The following is a 25,029-nucleotide window of genomic DNA, read 5'->3' on the forward strand; positions in this document are numbered from 1 at the left end:
CATCATGGCAGGAACATGTGGCAGAGAAAGCCACTCACCTCATGAGTCAGGAAGCAAAGTCAGAGAGGAAGAGACTGGGGTCCCTTGAGCCCCTGTGAGGATGCTCCCCCAAAGAGTGAGGAACCACTCACTGGGCCTCACTCCTAAAGGTTCTGCCACCTCCCAAGTGCTAATGCCAGGAACCACATCTTTAGCAGATCCTTTGCGGGATGCTCATGGACTCAGATTAAAGGTGGAGATGCAGGATTAGCCCCAGGGGAAGTGGGATGCAGGCTGAGCACTAGTGGAGGAGCCTCGGGGAGCACTTGCGACTTCACAAGACGCCTCCAGAGGAGTCTGTGGCTGCTCCTCCTATTGTTATTTGATAGCACTGTGGTATAGATAGCAATCATTAGTTCTGTTGTTAAAATGAGTATCATTTGATTATAACTATTTAAGAGGAGATTTTCAAGGAAATAATTATTCAGTTCCACCTTGTTTGTCCCTGGGATTCCACTCAGGATAAGCAAGAACAAAGGTCAGTCGGTGTGATCCCCAACAAGCCCTGGACACGTGTGGTAGAGAGAGATAAGAGAGCTCTGGATGCCCGTTTTCAGGCTTGTGAATCAAGTCATATAATACCAATACCTATGGACTAAAAATGTGGTAAAAATTTAAATTCAATTTGTAAATGTCTATTGATTTCTACCCTGTGCACAGCACTACGCTTTATGTACCATGATGCCTCTACTTCCAGGTTACTACATTAACATTTGGGAGGGGGGCTGGAGTTGAACCCATGGCCTCCTGCACACTAGGTGAGCACTGTACCACTGAGCCACATCGCCAGCCCCCTTTTACCTTTCATTCATTTATTCATTTCTTAGATATTTACTATTTGATCTGTGCCAGGTGCTTGGCGAGCCTTCAGGCAGTGGTGAGCAGCTGATCAGCCATTCACAGAAGCCATAGGAGACGGGACAGTGTGATTACATTCAGTAACGGGAGTAACTGGCCCAGTCCCAGGGGCTCAGGGTCCGTGGAGAAGATGGCATCTTTAATTTTCTTAAAAGTTCTGTCAAAAATACACATTAACCTCCAGACCCCAAAGCATCGCTTGTACCACCCTGTAGTCTTTTCTCCAGCGTTGACTCTTGCCTCGTGGTTATTCTCTTCCCTGTCTTGCCTGGGCTGTATTTCTCCTCCCAGCATTGTAATATTTTAGTGTGTAAAATTTGAGGAGTTTACTTCTTGCTCTGAGAATAACTTATGGATGGCAAAGAACTGACAAATCCTTTCCATTTCCAAAGACCACATTTCTCTTTGGTGTAATGAGCAGTTTCGTGAGTTGTAAAGGGCATTTGGTGATAAAATTTTACATTATTCAAAGAGAGTCTTCATAGCAACTTTAAAAATGTATAGGGCATGACATTTAAAATTTATACCAGAATGCTAATGCTTTCTCAGTCTAGTGTGAGTTTCTGTGGCAAAGGTGAGCACTTGGATTCTCTTGTTGAATTTTATAGAATGAATGAAAAATTTGTGTCCGTGTTTTCAATTTGCATACATTGATTTAGAGTGTGATAAGAAAGATGAGAGCGACTTAGAAGTGGTGCCTTACCATTACCCAGTTAGGTCTTTTTAAAAAACAGGACAGGTCTGTTTGCATCATCCAAGTTTTTATTGCCTTGGTTCTGTAAGTAGCAGTCATAGGTCTAGGTTCATGGCAGCCCTTTTAGATGGACGTGTCGTGTCTAGGGACACAGCCAGCCCTCCTGTCCTGGTTCCCAGACACATCAGCCATTGTGTTTGAACTCACCTCATTAATATACTCTGCAACAGATGCTAAGGAAGGATGATGTCTGTGCGTCCTGCCCTCGGCTGTCAGGGCCAAAGATGTTTCCTGTTTATATTCTTCTAAGGCTTTTATTTATTTGCTTTTCTCAAGGGGAAAAATGTGATCTGCTAAGGCAACATTGGCATAATGAGCGTAGCTATGCAAAAATTTTTGTGCATGTAATATTCTATCTTATATGAAATAACCATTTTTATTTTTTTGGTACTAGAAATTGTACCCTGGGGCACTTTACCACTGAGCTATATCCCTATATTATTTTTTTTCCTTTTTTCTTTTGAGATAGGTTCTTGCTAAGTTGCTGAGGCTGGTCTCAAAAATAACCATTTTCTAATTACAACCCTGGCTGCATTTAGGTAATTTAGGCCAGTTAAGAGATAAACAGATAATTCTTCCTTTCTGTGCTAGAAAAAAAGGAGAATTTGACAAAGCAGTTAAAGAAGAGGGGAAAGTAAGGCAACATTTCTGTGAGGAAAGTTCTTTATCATTTATGTTTCAGAATCTTTAATAATGTAATGCAATTTAGATCTAAGAGACTCGGTGTCTGTGTATACATGTGGTGTGTGTTTTGAATAATGCATCTTTAAATCACAAAAGCTCTACAACTATCTATTTGTAGAAAAGAAATTAGTCTTCATGTGACCAATATAACTAAAGAATATTAATACAGGTCTTCTGTTGCAGATGTCTACTGTTCCCCCTACAGTATGGCGCCTTAGCATGCCGGGGGTGTTTATGTGTACACATGGAACCAGATCTGACTCTGGGTTGCTACAAAAAATAGCATTAACAAAAATATAGTTTAAATAGAATTTTTTTTGTTTTACTTTCTTAGTGTGTGTGTGGGGGGGGGGGGTTCTGGGGATGGAAGCCAGGGGCATTCTACCTTCGAGCTACGCCCCTTGTCCTATTTTTTATTCTTTATTTTGAAACCGATTTCACTGAGTTGCAGAAGGCCTCACCAAGTAGCTGAGGTTGTCTGCGATGTTTTTGTTTTACTTTCATTTTTTTTTTTTTTGTGGGTCTGGGGATGAAACCCAGGGGCATTCTACCTTCGAGCTACATCCCTTTCCCTATTTTTTATTCTTTATTTTGAAACTGGGTTTTACTGAGTCGCAGAGGGCCTCACTAAGTAGCTGAGGTTGTCTGCGAACCACTATCTTCCTATCTCAGCCTCCCGAATGCTGGGATTACAAGCGTGCACCACCACACTCAGCTTGTTTTACTTTCTAATTATGAGACTAGTATATACATACTGTAAAAAAAAAATCAGAAAATTTAGCCGGGCGTGGTGGCACACACTTGTAATCCCAGCGCTTGGGAGGCTGAGACAGGAGGATCATGCAGGTTCGAAGTCAGCCTCAGCTGGCTTAAGAGGCCCTGTTTCCAAATAAAAATATAAAATAGGTCTGGGAGTATAGCCCGGAGATAGAAGGCCCCTGGGTTCTATCTCCAGTACCACCAAAAAAAAAAAAAAAAAAAAAAAAAAAAAAAAAAAAAAAAACTAGAAAATTTAGAAAAGCCTAAAACAGAATACAGGTTGTGCTGGAGCGCCCCATATAAATTGAGTACATACTAAGTGGGAGCACACGGCTGAGTTCTGGGGAGGCAGAACTTCGAGGATTTCCTGCCTGGGGAAGCTTAAACCTCACACTGTTTGTATGCGTGCACCTAACACTGGAACACACTGGGGAAGGTTGTATAATCAGTGTGGCTTGCGTGGCTTCCATACTGTTCTGTAAGAAATACCTTCTGTAAGAAATACCTTTTGCCTATTGAATGTTCTTTATTGTTGTTTCCAATGGTTATATTTCTTTCTGTCTTTGAATGTGCCATGACTTCAGTATCCACCAGTTCGAGCTCTTTGGGCAATTTCTAATATTTTGTTATTGCAAACATAAATGACTGTGACCGTTTTAAATTAATTTCTTATCTCCTTAGGTTCAGGAGATATAAATGAGCTTAGCAGGTTGAAAAGTGGCGATATTGCACACTCCCGAAGCATGATGACTTACTAGGAAGCATTCTGTACTTGGTATTCCTTACAAGCAACATTTACGTGCTTCTTATTTCATAATTTCCCAGGATTAAATGTTATTGAGGAGGGGGACCCTCTACCAGTTTGGGGAAAGGTAGTCTCATCTGACCTCTAAAATTGTATTTCTTCCAATATTTGTACAAATATATCTGTGTTGTTTGCCAGTTTTTCTAGCTATAGTAATATTTTTCTTATTTACTGCTCAGCACTCTGTGTTAAGCTATTTTTTCCATTACATGCGTTGTCTATTACATGTCACATGTATGTGGCAATTTTTTTCACACATAGGGACTGTGCTTTAGTTTTAGTGGTGTTGGGGATTGAACCTGGGGCCTCACACATGCTAGGCAAGTGTTTTACCACTGAGCTACATCCCCAGCCCAGCCTCAATGTGTGTGTGTATGCATGTGCATGTGTGTGTGTGTGCACATGCATGCGTGTGTGTGTGTGTGTGTGTGTGTGTGTGTGCGCGCGCATGCACGTGCGTGTGTGTTTTCCGATACTGGGGCCTGAACCCAGGGACATTCTACCTCCAAACATCCCTCAGCCCTATTTTTTATTCTTTGTTTCAAAATAGTGTCTCACTAAGTTGCAGAGGACCTCACTAAGTAGCTGACACTATCCTTGAACCTGAAATCCTCCTGTCTCAGGAGGATTACAAGGGTGTACCACCACACCTGGCTATGACTAATGTATGTGTGTTTTACCCCAACTTCTCACTAAATCATGATGAGGGAAATGTGGGGCCCTCCTCTCTGTCTTTCTCACCCTCTCTCCCTCTCTCCTTCTCTCTCCCCTACTCCCCCTCTTTCCTACTGGGGATTGAACTCAGGGCCTTGCACATGCTAGGCAAGTGCTCTTCCACTGAGCCATACCTCCAGCCCCCAGGGAGCCCTCCTCTTGGTGTTGGGGAGAAGTTGGAATCTCTCCCCCTAGCCACAGCTGCAGTGACTCAGTTGCGGCCACATCAGTACCCACAGGCATTAATGCTCAAGACGTACACTGGTTCCACTGACAGCATTGCCTTTGTGGTACCAATCTATCTTGCCTGAGCTGCTGGAACCACGTAAAATACAAGCTGGCAGATGACCCCGATGGGTCATCGCTATCTTAGTTCAACATCATGCCTCTGTCCCCTCCTCCACTGCGGAAATCAATAATTCACATGCCTTTAATTGGCTTCCAAAAAAATGAGTCCCCTTGATCTAGATGTACCGTAGTCAGTATGCAAGTTTAGAGCTGTAGAAAGAAAAAGTTGAGCCTGTGGCTGCGAACGAACGAACGAGACCCTGACGAATGGCTGCTGCTGTGAACGGTAGGGGCAGATTTATGTTTAAGCCAGAGTAAACTATGCAACCAGGTAATAATTTTGAGCAATGAAGTAAGTTTGCTGCAGAAATCATCAAAGAAACAGATAAATCACAGTAAATTCAACATGGCACTTTAGCCATTCAATAAATGGGTATTTTAAATTTCATTTGCTTTTGAACTAAGCTCAATAATTTATAGAGTAAGTCATTCAAAGATTAATGCTCAGAAGGGAGGAAAATCACTACACAAGAACAGAAACATATCATTTATGTATATTACATCGGAGCCTTGTCTACTTGTGTTTCCATTATAAACCTGATCCTGCAAGTCTTTATAATAAAAGGTTTGCCCTTGGCTAAAGTTTGGCACTTGTCTCAACCTCTTGAGCCTCTAGTTTTTATTTTATTCCTTCCATTCTCAAGTAATACAGCATCTATCCATCTGTTTTTAATGTTTTATACCACTAGACAACATGATTAATTAAAAACTTCATTTAATTAAAAAAAAAGATTTAAATTTTTGCCAGGCATAATGGTGCATGCCTTTAATCCCAAGACTTGGGGGAGGCTGGGATGGGAGGATCACAGGTTCAAGGCCAACCTCGGCAACATAGCGAGGCCCTCAGCAACTTAGTGAGCCCCTGTTTCAAAATAAGAAATAAAATAGGGCTGGTAGTATAGCTCAAAGGTAGACTACCCCCTGGGTTCAATCTCCAATGCCACAAAATAAGTAAATATAATAATTAATTAGTTAATTAATTAATTAAAAACACCAGTTGGCTTTGTTTTTCATTCTAGAATCAGGCATTACTTCACAAAATGGCATAAATATTTCCCGCTTACACAAAAAGTAAATTTGTAGCCAGGTGTGGTGACACACACTTGTAATCCCAGCTTTGGGAGGCTAAAACAGGAGGATTGTGGTTGGTAGACAGCCTCAGCTACTTAGTGAGGCCCTTTATAACTCAGTGAGACCTTGTTTCAAAATACAAGAATAAAAAATAGGGCTGAGGTGTAGCTCAGAGATAGAATGTCCTTGGTTCCATCCACAGTAACACACACACACACAAAGTAAATTTGTGACACATAAGTTCAGAATTCACTAGATAGCAATTGATTCTGGAATCTTTTTAAAAAATGGCTACACAATTATTAAAGATGACTTGAACATACCATTCAAAGTATGAAGCCGGATGAGGTGGTATAATCCCAGTCCTTGAGAGGCTGAAACAGGAGGATCGCAGGCTCTCAGTCAGCTTCAGCAACTTTAGTGAGGCCATTAACAAGTTAATAAGTCCCTGTTTCAAAATCAAAAATAAAATCGGGCTGGGGGGTGTCACTTGGAGGTAGAATGCCCCTGGGTCCAGTCCTTAGCACCAAAAAACAAACCAACCAATGTAAAAGCATGAGAAGGTGGTTGGTTAAGTGTCTTGATGGTGCTGTATGATTTTACAACAGAGACAATAACAGTGACACTTCACCATTGCAAAGTGTGAGCTCATCTGTTACAAGAGTCATTCAAATCTGGCATCCCCAGAGCCATCAGGCCACAGAATTTTATAAACCTGTATGCAGACACCCAGGCTGTATGCGGATCTCTTTAGATGGTATGGATGGGATGATGTAGAACCTTGGGTTGTTTATATTCTCAGTAACCTGTTTCACTTGAAGGTCAGGCATGACTCTGTAGACTCCTGGTACCCAGCCTGCCAGCTGAGGAGAGCTGATGCTGGGGACATACTGGTTGAAGAGATGAAGGCCTGAATGTGTGCTCAGTGACAGGCTACCACCACCTGCTGAAGGTCATCTGGTCCAAAATCTTTGGTCATTCGGTTAGGACTTCTAGTTAATTTTACCATAAAATATAATGCAAAATGTAAATTCTGCCGTATAGTTTATTTGATTTCCAATGAGTGTACTTCAGCCAAGTTGTCATCAGAGTAGTCAGGGGGAAACCTGACCACTTTCTGAAGGAACCCCACCCCAGGGAGCAGATGGTCCTATAGTTGAGCTTGAATTCTCTGTTGATGTGGTTTTGAAATATTGTCAATAATTTATTCTGATGTCAGACATTTGGCTCCGTTTGCTCTTTTTAAAAAATGACATTGAACCTATTTCTTTCCTTTTAACTTTAAAACCTGTTAAGTCTGAATACTGAAGATTAGATCAGACTTTGGGTCTGGCTCCCAATGAATGATTCCCTTCAACCCGGAGACCACTGGATTCCAGACAGAGACAGTTCTGCAGCCTGGAGCCTGGGGCAGCTCTTCTCAAAGTGTGGTCCCCCAGCCAATGGCATCACCTCTACCTGAGAACCTGACAGAAATGCACCCCAGTAGAGCCTACCTCCAGATCTACTGAACCTGAAACTCCAGGGATAGGATCCAGCAATCTGTGTTTAACAAGCCCTCCAGTGGGCTGCTGTGCATTAGGTTTGAGATCCACTCTTACAGGGCTTATTGGAGCCAGGGTGGGTGCATGTGCGATTCCTCTAGGCCTGCGCACATGGGTGAGCACCCAGCTGTGGAGCGTGCTGCTACTGGACACAGGGCAAAGGGCCTGGGCGTTCTTGGAAGGAAGGGTTTGGTTTCAGGTCAGGCACATGGTCCAAGGTGCCGCAGTCAGATGCGGTACTGGAGTTCCAGGGCCTCCGATTCAGCCTGACCAAGCCAACCCCGGGATAAGCATTGCACGTTAGCACGAGGCTGTACAGTAGAGCTTTGTCAGTATTTTGCAGTACCCAGTTGAAGTTTTTCAACTGGATTTGACATCTCTTACATTTTCATAAGAAATTTTGCTATGATGTTAACGAAATAAAGTGCCATTCAATTCTAGAAGTAGAAATTGCTATATTTAAATTGTTATAAAATGATTTTTTGCCATTCCATTGTGTGAGTATAATTTCTGGCTAATAATGACCATCAAGAACTTTAAGAGATCTTCAGGAAAGCTCTTGTTCTGAAATGGTTATAGACCCTCAAGCACATAACCGGATTTTTTGAAACAAAGTCATTGTAAAAGAAGCAGACTCAAGACTCTTGCTCAAAAAAAAAAAAGAGGGAAAAGATCTTACTTAAAATTTTATACCAATTCAATATTTGAAATCGTCTATACTACTCTGCTTTTATTTTCTTTATAGTTGTTAAGTATTATTTAAATCTTAATAATTTATTCCACCTCAAATCCTCCCAGTTTTCTATCTCTGCGGGTGTTATCATTGTCAGGAAGCCATGATGGGCAAAAGTCTGGGCATCTCTCTGTACCCTCTGCTCCCTGGAACCCCTGTACCTTTGTATTTTATTTCTCTTGTTTGATCAAACAGTCCCAATTCCTCCCATCGATCCTAGTTATTGCATACCATTTCCATACACCATGACAGTGAAGATGCTACAGTCTCTTTTATCTCCCAGAAAAGCTGAGCACAGTTACTGAGATATCATCCTCCTGGGGCCAGAACAGAGGGAGTATTGCACCTGCATGTTAAATGTGAATGATTCCCATGAGCGACTGTAGAAATCTATATTAGTTGGTTTTGTTTTGCTATAGCAAAATACCAGAGGCAAGTAATTTTACAAATACAGAAAGGTTGGGCTTAGTGGTAGAGCAAAGAGAAGGAGAGAGAGAGAGAGAGAGAGAGAGAGAGAGAGAGAGAGAGAGAGAGAGAGAGAGAGAGAAGAGAAAGATTCACTTAGCTCATGTTGTTTTAGGGTTTCAAAGTCTACGCTCAGGCAGAGTGATATACTCTGGGCTTCTTGAGGGGTGCCCATCATGGTAAGATTGCATATAGGAGCAGTAGTCACTGTGAACTGTAGCAGAGATAAAGACCCACGTCCCACAGTCCACTTTGAGGGCATGCCCCAGGAACCGAGTGACATTCCACTGTGTCCCATAGCACCACCTCGGGGACCAAGCCTTTACCACACGGACCTTTGAAGGACACTCACCATCCAAGCTGTAGCACAGTCACTGAAGTGGGAGCCCCACAGAGGCAGGGACTATTTTACTGTTTGATCCTTATTGACTAGAACAGTTCTTGGCACAGGCCTATGCTCAGTAATGACTTTAAACTTAAGGAATGATTGGATGAAAGAGAAACAGAAAGTGAAAGGCAGTGGGCACGTGTGCTGCATCCAGCCTTTTACCTCCTGTCCTTCAGTCCCAGTGAGCAGGTGACCTGATGGTCAGAGGATCTCATGGTAGGTGTGGCCTGAGACCGGGGAGGGGAGGGCTTCTCCATGGATGGACACGTCCATCCAGAATGGCTGATGTCATAGTCTCTACCACTGGAAATATGTGGTCATCTGTAGGCTAGCGGCAGTAAGTTAAGTCCTGCTTTTGTATTTTTTTTCCTAAAGGGGAATTAAAATGTTTTCACTGACACTGTGCCTTTTCATTAATATCCACACTTAAATGCTATGATATAAATATGACCCTCATATCGGTCTCTTCGTAGTACCAAGCATGTCCTTCTGACATGATGCTCATGTCTTGCTGAAACAGTCTGCTGTCATGTCCTGCTCTTATTCTTGCCCCTGTGTCGGATGCCCAGGACATGGTATGCGCCCCCTCAGCATTGTCAAGATTGTAGCCTAAAAGACCTACTACATGGTTTTCTATGACAGTTTAGAAGTTAAAGAGCCAGACTGTCTTGCTGTTTCAAATGAGGCGTGAGAGAGGGCACCAAGCCTGACGCTGTTCGATTGAAGTTTTCTCTGAATTTAATCAATTCATCCAGCTGTTGGTGATCCCATATATTTTCCCTCAGCCAGTCTTCAAGATGATAGAGCTTCCCTGCTATCTTCTTGGCCTCATTCCAGCCTCTGAGCTTCAGGGCTTCCTCTTGGGAGGCCTTCAGTTTCCTTAGATTTAACTCCAGCTTTGGCTCATGTTGAAGCCTTCCCTGGGCACAGTGAGTCCTGCAGGAATCTGCTGGAGATATCATTGGGTACCATGTAGCTTTCCCTCTGCTGGAGGCCAGAGAATTCTCACTAGTACAAAGTCAGATGCCTTCTGAGTACTCAAACACAAAAAGTTGGGGCCATCCATCTGGTTAGTGATTCTGTGTCCATCTCCAATATAGGAGACCATGATCCAACTCTTGTGAATTAACCTAAGTCCTGAATCTATTTTCCTTTCTAATCCTGACCATCTCTCTCCTTTGTGTAATTTATTTATTTATTTTTGTTTGTTTGTTTTTTTGATGGTACTGGGGTTCCTGGAAACCCTTCTCCCTCCGGGCTACACTCCCAGACCTATTTTTTTAATGCTCTTTTATTTGGAAACAGGGTCTCTGAAGCCAGTGCGGCTGGCTTCGAACCTGCGCGATCCTCCTGTCTCCGCCTCCCAAGCACGGGGATTACAAGTGTGCGCCACCACACCTGGCTCCTTTGTATAATTTAAATTAGCTCTTTTTCCCCCCTTTTTTTTTGGGGGGGGAGGAGATGCTAAGAATTTAACTCAGGGACATTCTATCTTTGAACCATATTCCTAGCCTTATTTTTTGTTTTGAAACAGGGTCTTATGAAGTTGCTGAGGGCTTCGCTAAGTTGCTGAGACTGTCCTCCAGCCTTGATCCTCTTGTCTCAGTGTTCCAAGAACTGGGATCACAGATGTGTACCAGCATGCCTTGTCAGCTCTTTAATTTTTTACTTTATCATATAACATTAAATTCTAGTTTCATAAAAGCCTCTTTTGTTTTTTGTTTTTGTTGTTGTCTTATGATTATACATGGTAGTGGAATTTGCTGTTACATATTTATATAGATGCATACATAATCAGGTCAATTTCATTTTCCATAAGCCATTTTAACATTTCATGGAATGTGGCGAGGTCTAAATAAATATGTAACTAATAGTTGTTGAACATAGAGGAAGCCAACAAAAGACTCAATTAACTTTCCACAGAGCACTAATGACCAGGTAGAAATTGCCACTTTAGGGCTTATTTCTTGTCAAAGCTTCTAGAAATTCACTCATCTGTTAACTATGGGTGGGTTTTAAGACTGCAGTTAGTGGAACAGAATTCTCCTGCTGTGCAGAAAAGGTTTTGTCTCTTTTCCCCTTAAGGGCCTCATTCACTGACAGGATAGGACAAGAGAACTTTTCCATTTTCTTTCACTCATTTGAAACGTCATACGCCACACCGTGAACTCATAGCAGCAGGAAGTTGACTGCATTTCCTGATTCTCCTAGGAAGGAGAGGACATGGTTGTGATTTGACCTGGCAGAGGGGAAAAGGCGGCACTGGACATGGAGGTCCTCAGGCCACCGCTGGGCTTTCCTTCAAAGTGGCTAAACATTATGACATTTTCTTTTAAGTCCTTATAGATCTAAGTTGGAGATCTTTTAAGAAATATTTGCTGAGTGACGTAACTCTTCAATCCAAAAGTAAATCTTAAGACGTGATAACACATGTCCGAACCAGCGAACTTGTAGACACACATTAACAGAAGTCCAACTTCCCCACGGAGTGATCAGATTTAAACAAATAAAACCAACAGCCACCGGCCGGGTGTGATGGTGCACCTTTGTAAATGTATAATCCCAGTGTGTGGGGGCTGAGACAGGAGGATCACAGGTTCAAGGCGAGCCTCAGCAACTTAGTGAGACTTTCAGCAACCTAGTGAGACCATGTTTGAAAATAAAAACATAGTAAAGGCTGAAGGTGTCAGTTGGAGGTGAGAAGCCCCTGAGTTCATCCCCCCCCCCCACACACACACAAAAGAAAAGAAAAACCAAAGACACACATCTTACCTCTCCTGCGAAGAGGGCTCATGCCAGGCTGTAGAAAACAGTGTCCATAGCTGGGCGTGGTGGTGCATACTTGTAATCCCAGCATTCGGGAGACTGAGACAGGAGGATTGTGGTCGCGGACAGCCTCAGCTACTTAGTGAGGCCCTCTGCAACTCAGTGAGACCCTGTTTCAAAATAAAGAATAAAAACTAGGGCTGGGGGAGTAGTAGCTTGGAGGTAGAATACCCCTGGGTTCCATCCCCAGTACTGCAAAAAAAAAAAAAGAAAGAAATTAAGAAAAGAAGGAAGGAAGGAAGGAAGGAAGGAAGGAAGGAAGGAAGAAAGAAAGAAAGAAAGAAAGAAAGAAAGAAAGAAAGAAAGACAGTGTCCATGTTGGGAAAGACCCATACTGTGTGCATTTAGCACTTAATCGGGAACCTAGCATGTAATAAGTGGTTTGGGTGGATTGAAGAGGGATAATGAATCTCTATAATGAGAGCATTTGTAATCTAGTTGACGTAATAGGAGAAAAAGAATTATTGCCACCACATTTAACAAGTACACACATAGGTGGTTATTGTTTTGCCCATACTCAAGAGAATCATTGAAGGTCGGGGTGGGCAGGGAAGTTTGACAGAAAGGTGGGGTAGGAGGTGGGTCTGAAGGATGGGTAGGGTTTGGATGAGCAGAAAGAATACACCAGGCTCCAAGTGTGTTCAGGGTGGAGGGCACACGGCACCCTTAGTGTTAGCTAAGTTAGAAACACAGAATTCATCCTGTCAGAACTGTGTTTCCTGAAAGATGTCAGAACCCAGAATGACACGGAACAGTGTGTTTCTCAAGTCAAAATGGACAGAAGATCACAGAGGATTTCAACCCAGAGGTTTGGGTGACTGAGACTGCATTTATAATAAAGTCCTGGGTGATGCTGATGGTCATGGTCTTGGGGCAGAAAGGGTTTTAGAGTACTGTTTCCATATTTCTCTGACACTAATATGATTGAATGTGCATGACTATGAAATTTTTACAGTCGAAAAGAATCTGTAGATGATCAAGAGGTTCATTTGTCTTTTATGGCATTGGAAAAAACCAAACCACTCTATACAACATAAAACGGAAGTCTAAAGATCTCTTTGTAGCCCGGCGTGGTGGCACACTCCTGTAATCCCAGTACTTGGGAGGCTGAGACAGGAGGACCACATGTTGGAAGCCAGCCTCAGCAACTTAGTGAGGCCCTCTGCAACTTAGTGAGACCCTGTTTCAAAATGAAGAATAAAAAAAATAGGGCTGGAGGTGTAGGGTGTGGTTTGGAGGTAGAATGCCCCTGGGTTCAATCCCCAGTACCGCAAAAATAAATAAAATAAAGGTCTCTTTGTGGTGGGAGCAGGACTGGAACTAAGCTCGCAGCCTCCACACACACACCTCCACTCCACCCACAGGGGTGTCCAGGTACCCGTGAGGCTGGGAACTGTACTTGGGATGAGTTGGATGAACGCAGGAAGCCTTGAGGGAGGGAAGCAATAGCCTCTGGTCACTGAAAGCGGAGGGAGATGACTCAAGACAGTGCTGAGTTTAAACCCTAGTGAAATGAACAGCTGGCCCACTGGTTGCCTGCGACCGAGAAGTTAGACAAGAGGGAAGCCGGTGTCCAGGCAAAGAAGAGAATGAATGAGAATTTCAGGTACATCAAACTTCGGGTCACTCCTGGGATTCACATCCAGGACTGCCTTGCGCTGGCCATGTGTAGGCAGCTCTGTAGGGGCTGTGGGAAGTGGGGAGAGGGCTCATGGCGGCCAAGCTTGAACTCTCAAGACTTCGTCAACAGGGTGTTTGATTTTCAAGGGAAAAATAAAGATGTGATGATATTTTTATGTTTAAATTTGGGGGAAAGAGCCAGGCGCAGTGGCACACACTTGTAATCCCCATGCTTGGGAGGCGGAGACAGGAGGATCGCGCAGGTTCGAAGCCAGTCTCACTGTCTTGAGACCTCGTTTCCCCAAAAAATATATAAAATAGGTCTGGGAGTGTAGCCTGAAGGTAGAAGGGTTTCCAGGAACCCCAGTACCATAAAAAAAAATTGGGGTGAAGAGGCCTGCTTTAAAAATTGAGAAATCACCTCCTGGAAATTGGTGGGGTGGACTCATTTAGAGTAAGCTGTGGGAACCAAATGAATGCCAAGACTGGGTTATTTGGTTTAAGTAGAATTTACCAGTGCCTTTCGCTGTTTGGCTAGGGTACTCGGTAAAGATATCTGCTGAGATAAAATGTGGTATCCTTTGTCATCCGAAAAATCCACAGTCTCGTAAAGAGTTTCTAAATATCCCACTAGAGCAACCTCCCGCGGCAGTGTAGACCTGGCTTCCCTCCACGCCCAGCACCCCAGCAGGGTGGCATTTTTCCTTTGCAGCTCGGGTCTCAGCAAGCAGAGGAGTCTGGCCTTTCCACCTCCTCCTTCCTGGGCCCAGTGGAGGAGAGCTTGGCACTAAGCTGAGGTGGTGGGCGCTTGGTCTTCTTCCTCTCCGCGGTTGGAATAGCACAGAGGTTTATGCCTCTGGCTTTTCCAGCTGTGAAGTTCATTTGGCTTGGAATCCTGGCAGGAGAAAGGAAGGGAGAAACGTGGGTTTCCACGAGAAACTGGAACCAGGGCCTGTTCCTGTTTTTCATGACCCTGCTCTGCCCTTGGGGGTTTTTATGGCTCTGATTAATTGCACAATGGGTACAGTACTTTAGGGTAAAATATAATCATTTAAGCTCAGATCCTTAGTTTTATATTTGACCCATAATCTTTGGTGCAGCTAATGGTGAATGTGTGTTTGGGTGTATGCACACTTGTAGACCAGCAAATGGAAGCACACATATGTTTTAGTTTTGGCAAACCACTGGTTTTATCTTGAGTGTTTTTATAGTGTGTGTGTGTGTGTGTGTGTGTGTTTCTTAGACATATGAACAAACGGTTAGGGAACTATTGTTTCTACAGATTATGTAAGTTGATAAGCAATGGATTTGAACTTTCCCTCAAAATAATTTTTTTTGTTATTGTTATTTGATTTTTTTCCCTTTGTGGCACTGGGGATGGAACCCAGGTCCTCACACATGCTAGGCAGTGCTCTACTGCTCAATTATATCCCTATTCCCTGATTTGTTTTTTAAAACAATTTTTATAGGCTAGCCAAAATACAAGTATGAGATGATTTTAGTATGGATCTTCTCTATTAATTATTAAATGCATACATCTTTTTTATGATCCTTGTTTAAGAATTTTAACACCTCAAGAAAGTATTTTAATACAGAATAGACTTAATTAGAGAAATTAAGCTTTAGTGTTTCTTGGGTACTTTTTAAAATTTGACTGTTATAATTTGTTATCTAACTTAATATTGGGGGATTTTGCTATGTTTAAAAAATATAAAGGTAATAAATCCATGCAAAGTATGTTCAAAATTGGTAAATAGAGTAGCCCAGTAAGAATCTTCATGTATTTATAAAAACATATAGAATCTAGATATTATGTTTATGCTGATCTTTAGAAAAATAACAAAATAATATAAGGTTATTTTCTTGTAAAAAAAAATTCAGAGAGAATAGAAGCATAGATAAGTCTTGTTAACATTTGGTGTAATCCCCTTGGGCTTTTTCCTGTGTATACATGCATACAAATGTGTATGCATATGTGTTGGGATGTATTATTTTGGTTTAGTTTTTACTGTTCTTCTTCAGTAAGTTGGGAAGTTTCCCTTAAGCATTTGTAATATTCCTAATGATAGTGGTGGTTCTTAACTAAGCCATATGTGGCTTAATTCATAGGTCAGATTTTACACATCCACCTTTTTATTTTAAAATTTATGTTTAAAATTTTTGACTAAAGTCTTATTGCCCTAACTTAGAAAAATAGGTTCAGGTTCAGTGTTGTATAGATCTTCCATGTAATTCTGGATCATTATACTGAGCATAGACCAAATTATGGAGTTATTTCTCAGTACTGCTTAGAATATTCTGTAAAATGTGAAGTCAGTGGATATACTAATATACGTACATACTTTAAAAGGATGATATATTTAAACTTGAGAATCAGGAATGCTTTTTTAGGCAAGTGTTTTACTTACCATCCTTAACTCAATCCTTTAGTTCTTTTTGTTTTCTGTGTGTGTGTGTGTGTGTGTGTGTGTGTGTGTGTGTGTGAGAGAGAGAGAGAGAGAGAGAGAGAGAGAGAGAGAGAGAGACAGACAGACAGACAGACAGACAGACAGACAGACAGACTGACTGACTGACTGACTGACTGACTGACTGACTAGGGATTGAAAGCAGGGTCTTGTTCATGCTGGATGGATGCTCTAATTTTGAGCTGTATCCCAGTCCTCCTTTTTTATTTTATTTTGAAAGAGAGGATCTCATGAATTTGCCCAGACTGGCTCTGAATTTGAGATCCTCCTGTCTCAGCCTCTCAAGTAGCTGAGATTATAGATTTTATACCACTGTGCCTGCCCAGGTAGCTCATTCTTAATATTAAAAATTATAATATTTTATGATCTAGTATCTGGGATTCTCTGAGTTGAAGCCTTTGGTAGAGGCATAGATAAAACAAAATTGACCACAAAGTGATTATTAATGGAGTTTGGAGCTGGGTAATAAAAATTTGGGAGTTCACTATACCATTGTATTTACTTTTGTGTATTTGAGATTTTTCTATAAAAGTATAAACTCAGAGAGATAAGGATGATAGCCCAAAAAGTGCAGTATTTCAACCTTTAAATGCTGGTCCATGATCATCCCACCCTTAGCTTTACTCATGCCAGGACTTTTGTTGTGCTTAGTATGGTTAAGAACAAGACACAGTGAAAACGCTGCATACCCACACCCTTCCAGCAGTCTCAAAGAGTACACTATGGTATTGTCAAACACAGCATTTTGCTGCACATGCCAGGAACCCACCACCCCAACCCACATGAAAGCACATTCACGTTGGTAATCTGTATTTGCCCTGGGCCACTGCTACCTACCTCCACTGGTAACTTTACTTTGAGTTGTACGCATTGCACTGATACTTTGGTATTTTAGCAAAGGCGTTTCAGTATAGTGTTATTTTGTGGTAGTTTTGGGATTGAGGCAACTTGGATGAGTTGAGCAGTTAGCTCATGTGAGGTTACATCATAGGAGATAATCTGCCCCTTTCCTGAACATTTATCCAGGCTAACAAATCAGTTCCTAAACTGGATGTGCAGGTCTGAAGACTACAACAGTTGCTAAGGATATTGTAATTATTGGAGAAATCCTAGTCAGCCTGCTATTTCTAGTTTCTGTAATGTTAGTGATGATTAGGGCTTTCTCTAAAACAGTCCTACTTGCAACTTGGTGATCAGGAAACTTCTGTCTGTGAACCACACTCTGATGAGTTTGCCCCTCCATCAATTGAGAATTACTTTCTACTTATACAAAATATCTGTGTGTTTATTTGAGTTCTGTGCACTAAGACAGCTGGTCTTTCCCTATAATTATGTCCATAACTTTCTCTGCCAAGAGTCATTTCAACCCATTTTTTCATCACAGGCAACTAGCTGTCCTCTCCCATTTGTTTTATTTTCAAAGGGATTCAGTGTCTTTAACTATAAAATGAGGGTGTTTGGCTACATGGTTTTATCTCCAAAATTATTTGATTCTCTACCTCTCCTTTATGATTTAATGATTGTTCAATACACTCATAATATCATGCATCTATATTTTGTATTTGATTTGTCACTTGCATGCTCAGAGTTTTTGTTTGTAAATTTTCAGATAGTCCAGTTTGTTTGTTTGTTTTTCCCTAGGAATGTGGTAAATTTTAGGGCTGAAAGGCACCATCCCAAAAGCTTTGTTTTCTTATGAGACTTAAAACAAGCCCTTCATTAGTGAGTTCTTTGAATACATTCAGAACTTTTAAAATCATGTTGGGACTCCCTTGTTATTGAAAACCAACTGAACTTGAAATAGTTGCTATAAATTCAAAATCCTAGTGATAGTCTATGTATATCCAGAGAATTATTTCACCGTTAGCTGTCAGGACCCTTCAGTTAAATTGTGTTTTTCTGCAATAAAATTGTCAGCAGGATCTAGCGGTGAAGTTTGGTAAACAGTTCAATTTTAAGAGGCCAAGGTTCTCATTTTAAAAGTATTTTGGATTTTCAAAAAATCCACTTATCTCCACCATCTTCCTACTGTATAGCCCAGCATTTCCCCGATGGTCCCGTCTCTTCTTACATGTCTATTTGTCTTTCTGGTGTGTGCCACGTTTGGGAGTCTCATTAAACCGGCATCTGTTCTCTTTTAGGAGAAACCCGACGCCAGCCCCACGTCACTTCAGCTGCGGTCCCAGATAGAAGTAAGCACAGTGACTTTTTAATCCTCTATTTTTTTTTTTTTTGCCTCTGCCTTTTTTTTCTTAAGTGATATTCTGTACAAATCAGATGAAGCCGGCTGCTCTGCCCGCACTGACCTGCGAATCTTCTCTCTTGTAGGAGTCGCTTGGCTTCTGCAGCGCCGTGTCAACACCAGAAGTAGAAAGAAAGTAAGTCAGTCTCCCCACCCTGCCCGGTACCCGGGGTTCCACCACAGTGTCCAGGTCCATACTGGTGGAAGTTGAGTGGGCAGTGGCATACGGATGTATTCTGGAGTTAAATGTTTTTCTTAATGTGGTGCATATGTGTCTGTGTATGGAGATGGCTGCGAATGTATTTTATAACCCAGTCAAGATGCCTGAGGCTTCAGAGAAGTTGCGGACCTCACATGGCCTATGTGAGGGAACCCCAAACAAATACCTGGAAAGAAAGGGAAGGACAGGTAAGTCGGAGGAGATGGGTTTTCATCTCTGACCTCCGTTTTTAACCGAGGATGCAAGTCACGAAGAAACAAAGTGTAAAAGTAAAATGCCTTTCCAAATAAACAACAAATAGAAAAATCCTCCTCATTTTGGCAGGTGACCTTGAAGCAAAAATGGGCATATGCGTCGAAGCTGGCAAATGCCCATCACTAACCTTTTCTGCTATAGGCAATATTTGTTTCCCTGTTCTAACTTGGACCTTGTAATTTCTACTCTCTTGGAAGATAATGCTATATTTTATCTTATATTTTCAGTATTTCTTTTAGGCAACTTAAAAAAAAAAGCCACACAAACAAAGCAAATGTTTTTTTTTTTTTTTTCATCTTTCTCTATGACCTTTCCCTTTTCTACTTTATCCCATTGTAATTATTCTAGAATGTTCTATTTATGATCTTTTGAGGTAAAGAAATTTAAAGAAAGTCCACAGCTCTAAACAGATACTTCCTCTGGCACAGAGCCACCTGCACTGTCTCGTGCCAAGTGAGGCATAGAAGTGGTTTCGGAGCGAAGTATTTCTGGAATGAAAAGCACACGTGAGGAGAGCGTGTGTGCGCTTTAGAGCATGGCTCTGCTAATCCGCCCACGTGTGTGCCGCTGGCACCGAGGCCGCCTCGGGGAGGGAGGCGGTGTGCCAGAGGGCTGCGGGGCTGAGCGGAGGGGCCCTGCAGCTCAGGTTCAGGGGTGACCAGCCAGCGAAAACCAGGCCACGGCCCATCCAGAGCCAGAGGACAAATGTGCACACACTAGGAACTTCTCTTGTTTGGGTTTTACAGTCTCCTCCCAACAACCTAGTCATGTGCGGCCTGAAGGAGACAGGGGATTTAAGTTGACGTGAGTTTGAACTTGAGACACTGAGTGGACAGGCCATGGCTGCTCCAGACCCGGCTGACTATGTAGGTAGCAGACTCGGGCTGAGAGCTCAGGTGTTCCCTCAGAATCTGGGAATCCTTCAGGAAACTAGCGATGTTTGTCCTTCCTCCCAGCAGAAAGTGACTCACCACATCTGTACTGACCTAGTTAGGCCGGGTAGTCCTCCTTCCCCTCAGCTGTGGGGAGCCATTCTTTCCAAGTTTGTATACTTTACTTAGCAGAATGGGGTATGACTCCTGTGGCCTAGAGAGAGACTGGCGGCCTCCTGAGGTTAACAAGGAATTTCCAGCACACACATTTTCTCCACAGCCCCCTGACCTTTCCATCCGTCAGACCGCCATCTTGCTTCTGTACCTTCACATGACTCCTGTGTTTCTAAACCTTTGGAAAATCTTAAAACATTTAATCTTGTATTCCCCTATTAAGGGGTTCTGACAACTATGATACTCTTTGAACTTTGAAAACTTTATTTTTGAAAAATTTTTAAACTCACAGAAAAGTTGTAAGACTTGTGCAGCAAATTTCCATACAGATTTCACTTGGACTCACCAGTTGTTGGCATCTGTATGGTCTTGCTCTATCTTCTTCCTCCTCCTCCTCGTCCTCCTCCCCTCCTTCTCCTCCTCCTCCTCCTCCCCGCCTCCTCCTCGTCGTCCTCCTCGTCCTCCCCTCCTCCTCGTCCCCCTCCTCCTCGTCCTCCTCCTCCTTGTCCTCCTCCTCTTCCTCCTCCTCCTCCTCCTCCTCCTCCTCCTCCTCCTCCTCCTCCTTCTTCTTCTTCTTCTTCTTCTTCTTCTTCTTTCTCTCTCTCTCTCTCTCTCTCTCTCTCTCTCTCACACACACACACACACACACACACACACACACCACCACCACCACCACCACCACCACCACCAGTAGTTATGACTTTTGCTAGTCCATTTGAGAGTACGTTGTACACATCATGACCTTCTCCCTAAATATGGCAACATCTCTTTCCCAAGGACAAGGACAGTCTCTCAGAACTATAGTCAAACGCAGGAAATTTAGTAATGACTTTCCTAATATACATTTTATATTCAAGTTTGTCTAATTGCCCCCATAATTCTCTTGTCACACTCTTTCTCCCCAATCCAGTATTTTAAAAAAATCACTCCCGGCGTTTCCATGTCACAACTTTTATCACATTAGTCTGAAAGGACTTAGTCTTTTCTGGTTCTGGAATTTTTTAAGAGTGTAGGCCAGCCGCTTTGTGAATGTTTCTTGTTTGGGTTTCTTTGTGATTGTTATTTTCCTCCACATCAGGGAGCACATGCTATCTCTTTGCCCCATGAATTTTGATGGTTTGCTTGAGGTGGTATCTGCCAAATTTCCCCTGAGAATTTACAATGAATGAATATTCCGCAGGGAGGTAATCTGAGACTGTGCAACTATTCTGCTCAGCACCAAATTTTTACCTAATTGATTCAGTAATTCTTGCCTGAATCAATATTTAACATAATGGTTACCAAAAGGTGATACTTATTCATAAACTGATGATTATTTTAGATTAAATTTCCCAAGAGGTTTTGCATTTTTTGTTTGTTTTGGTTATTTTTAAGGATAAGATACCACTCTGAAAAGCCCTAGGTTGGATTCTAATTTGAGTAGGCTTGATGCCCTTGTTTATGTTAAAAATCTATTTATTGTGCTTTAAAATGCAAATACATTGAAATGGAAAATCCCACTCTTCGTCCCATGGCAATGCTTGCTGGTGGCTTTGCTGTTGAATATTAAACTATGAGGATGACCTGGCAAACCAGTTGGATATGTCTGGTTAGTGTCCGCAGCATGTCTGCCAAGCAAAATACCACTCTGACTCACAGTGTTGTTTTATGGGCAGAATTTTTCTTCTGCCTTTTATTCAAAAAGCAAGAGAACTTAGTAAACAAAAGCAGGCACGTCCTATAGCAGCAAAGCCTTAGAGACGGGGAGAGGAACAGGCACCCAGGACCAGAGCCCCTAGCTCGTGAGTTCCAGACCCACAGTCTCCCCGGTTATCTCTGGGACCCCACACATGTGAACTCCCACCTGTCTCCCACCTAGACCTTTTCTAAGGGAGGTATGAATTATGGCATTAATTGAATGCAAATGCCTGTTTCTAAAAAAAAATACCCTCTCCCCAGTGGTATTTAGCATTGAACAGGATTCAGAGTTTTAAGTTACAGGAAGTTAGCTCTAACCAGAAGAGGTAGAGGTAGTGGGTCTTTTGTTGGGGAGACTGGAGCTGGAATTCTAACATCCCTGGAATATCACAGCCCGGGATGGCCTGGCCAGGGAAGGCTGCCAGCCTCTGCGTGTGCATGGGGGCACAGAGGGTGGGGAAACATCTTTATCTGTGAGGAATAAGGTTAGCTATAAAAAACAGAAAACCTGACCCACACTGGAGTAAACAAATATGGGGCTCATTAGACACGTTTTTGTTCCATACGTAGATCGCAGTCTGGCCCCACAGCTCAAGGGGCTCTTAGAACCCAGACTGTGTCCCTCCTTTTTCCTTTGTCCTCATGGTTTCAAAGTGGCTGCTGAATCTTCTAATGAAAAGAAGCAGCCAAGTGAAGGAAAAGTATAATAGAACAAAAGGCCGAGGACACCTCTCCTCCATTCCCCCTGCCCCCAGGACTGGGACGGAACCCAGAGCCTCACTTGTACTAGCAAGGGCTCTACCACTGAGCTCCATCCCCAGCCCTTTTTCACTTTTAATTTTGAGACAGGATCTCGCTAAATTGCCCAGACTAGCCCCAAACTTGTCATCCTCCTGCCTCAGCCTCCTGAGTAGCTGTGGTTACAGGAGTGTACTACGGTGTCCAGCACAAAGGCACATCCTTTAAAAAACTTTTCTAGAAACTCTGCCCAACTCATTACAGTTTATCATGCTCATTTCTTTGTTTACTGTGCTCTGTGTGGAGGGCACTCCCCTGGCTGCTAGGATATAGTAATGTACAAAAAGATGGAGCTGCTCCAGTTCACATTGACAGGGAGAGTGATGTAATAGAAAAAAGTTATGTATTTCACATGGCGATATGGAAAAATGTAAAGCAAAGAACGGGGACCCAGAATTGGGTGACTTGTGCACCATAGCTAGAGGAAGCTTGGAGAAATGAGTATCTTTAACTGAGCATGTTTCTGCCCTGAACAAAATGGCCTTCTTAAGAGGAAAAATGGATATTGGGTAGGAAACTAGGAGTGTTTTTTTTTTTTTGTAGAAATGAATCTTTTATTTGTGTATATATACATATAAAATAGTCGTCTAGAAATTATCTAGAAGTCTAACAAGTAAGCCATATGCCATGAGTATCTAGATGGAGTATGCCCAAGGAAGCCAATAGTCAGTAAGGCACCTGGCTGTGTCTTGTATGTTTCTGTGTAGACCTAGTCTTCATGAAGTTAGTTCACTGGGATTGGGAATTGCAAAAGAAAATGCAGGCAGTAATACAATGCTTATTAAATGTTTGCAGGGTACCAAGAACTGATCCGATCTAAGTACTCAGCCTGGACTCATTTAGTACTTAGAACAACGCTATGAGATTCCACACAGTGCTGTCCCTGTTTACAGGTACAGAAGAGAAGCACAGAGAGGGTAATAAATTGGCTACATGGTTCCTAAATGCAGATTCTGGACTTAATTCCAGTTAAGTACCCATGCTCCTGACCACTAAGCTACAAACTAAAGTACATCTAATTGTATTACTTCTGCAAATCAAGAGGCTAGGGGCACCGAGTTCATGAGCAGTACATAAAGAGCAGCAGTTAAAACCTGCACTTGGGCTCTCTTAGAAGCAGGAATAAGTTCTCCTCTCACCTAGCTCTAAACTGTGTCTTAGTTACTTATCTCCAGAGACAAGTGACACATTTCAAACAAATCTCGAAAGTTCCTCTGCCAATATTTACAACTTGTTTTCTACTGTGTCTTTCACCAGAGTTGAAAATTCATTGACTTAATTTCACTTTCTTTCATTACCTACAACTAGACTTAAACCATTTCACAGTGAAAGAGAACAAATGCATAGAACGTGATGGAAAATGGCAGATAAGTTAGGGATTGGAAAGTAAGATAAGAGCCTGGAGAGCAGCATCCTGGGCTGGGGGGCGGGGTGAATGTAGTTGACTAATGTTCTAGAAACATCTGCATCTGCGCATCGCCTCCCTCTCAGGTTTGTTTCTTCTGGAGGACCGAAGACTCCCGACTATGTCAGATTTCCTTTTGTTTCAGAGGTCTCCATCTCCTCCCCTGGTTACCTCCTGGACTTAAGTTCTCTTTCTTTGCACCTTCAGAGCATCTACTGCTCCCATTTTGCCGACCTCTTTCTCCCCTATTTCTTCTGCCTCCCACCTCCCTGGTCCCCTGGCCCTTGTCCCAGCTCCCCAGGCAGCCCCTGTTCTCCCTGGTGTGCTGAGCATCTAAACCTGCTGGTCCTCCTAGTCGGTGCTCTGTATCCCACCATCGCCCTACTCTGACCCCAGTAAGATACTGGGGTCAGCCCCACCAGCCTCAGCACCTCAGCTCTGGTCTTGGATCCCTGGAGTCCATCCCTAATCCAGAGTTGGGACAAGCTGGCGATTTCTGTGGATTGAGCTGTGTGCTGACCACTTCTATTATATTTTACCATTTAACTTTTCATAAATGCATTGCCATATATACTACTCTGGGGAGTAGCTAGCTTGCGCAGAGCTGGAGACAAGCATCCCGAATCCAGTCCACGCCATTATGGCCTTGTGGAGAAGAAGCCCTGCCTGGGGCCAGATTCTCTGGGTTCAAATTCAGGCTATTTCACATTAGCTCTGCAAAGCTCGGGCCTGCTATTTGACCTTTTGTCTATAGTTTCCACAAATGTAAGACAGTGATGATAATTAATTATAGTGCTTATGACACTTGGTAAGCTATCTAACATGACATAGTAAGTGTTCGGTAATCTTGTTATCGCCACTGATCCAGTCTGGCCCAAGCTCATACCCTTGTCCATGGCTCTGGTCGCTCGTGTTCTTGTCAGAGTCCGCGCACATCACTGTGGTATGGGCGCTGAGGCTAAGAGCTTGCTGACTTCTCCTCTGGATTTCCTGCAGTCCCTACACAGTGGCTGACACCGAAGAAGAGTTCATTCAGTACTTGTGTTGAATTCAACTAAGATGCTTAGTTCTTTGAAATCAGGTCAACAAGGGATTGTTCCCAGGACTGGAATTCCTGTACAGAAGACCTGGCTTGTTCTTACCTTTACCCAGTAGTTGTCAGTGTCTCCCCAAACTGAGCAGTGTAATAAGGAATATTTCTTGCTTGCAAATATTAACATTAAAAAGTCACTTGGACAAATCACCTGATGGTGTAAATTCTATTCTATACATTTTACATGACTGATAGAATGTGCAATTTTGAAAGGAAATTT

The 25,029-nt window shown here is 42.6% G+C and overlaps 1 protein-coding gene across 1 annotated transcript in view; it reads left to right on the forward strand.

Annotated features, from left to right (window-relative positions):
• SASH1 (SAM and SH3 domain containing 1) overlaps positions 1 to 25,029 on the forward strand; it is a gene marked incomplete at both ends in the record, with an annotated part of 180,503 nt that overhangs the window by 69,618 nt on the left and 85,856 nt on the right. The window contains 2 exons of the mRNA XM_080700145.1: positions 18,215 to 18,265; positions 18,402 to 18,451. Of these exons, the coding sequence (XP_080556271.1) occupies positions 18,215 to 18,265; positions 18,402 to 18,451 (101 nt within the window). The remainder of the gene's footprint in view (positions 1 to 18,214; positions 18,266 to 18,401; positions 18,452 to 25,029) is intronic.

The sequence above is a fragment of the Muscardinus avellanarius genome, assembly GCF_963383645.1.
Source record: "Muscardinus avellanarius genome assembly, chromosome: 8".
In the NCBI taxonomy this organism is placed as follows: Eukaryota; Metazoa; Chordata; class Mammalia; order Rodentia; family Gliridae; genus Muscardinus; species Muscardinus avellanarius.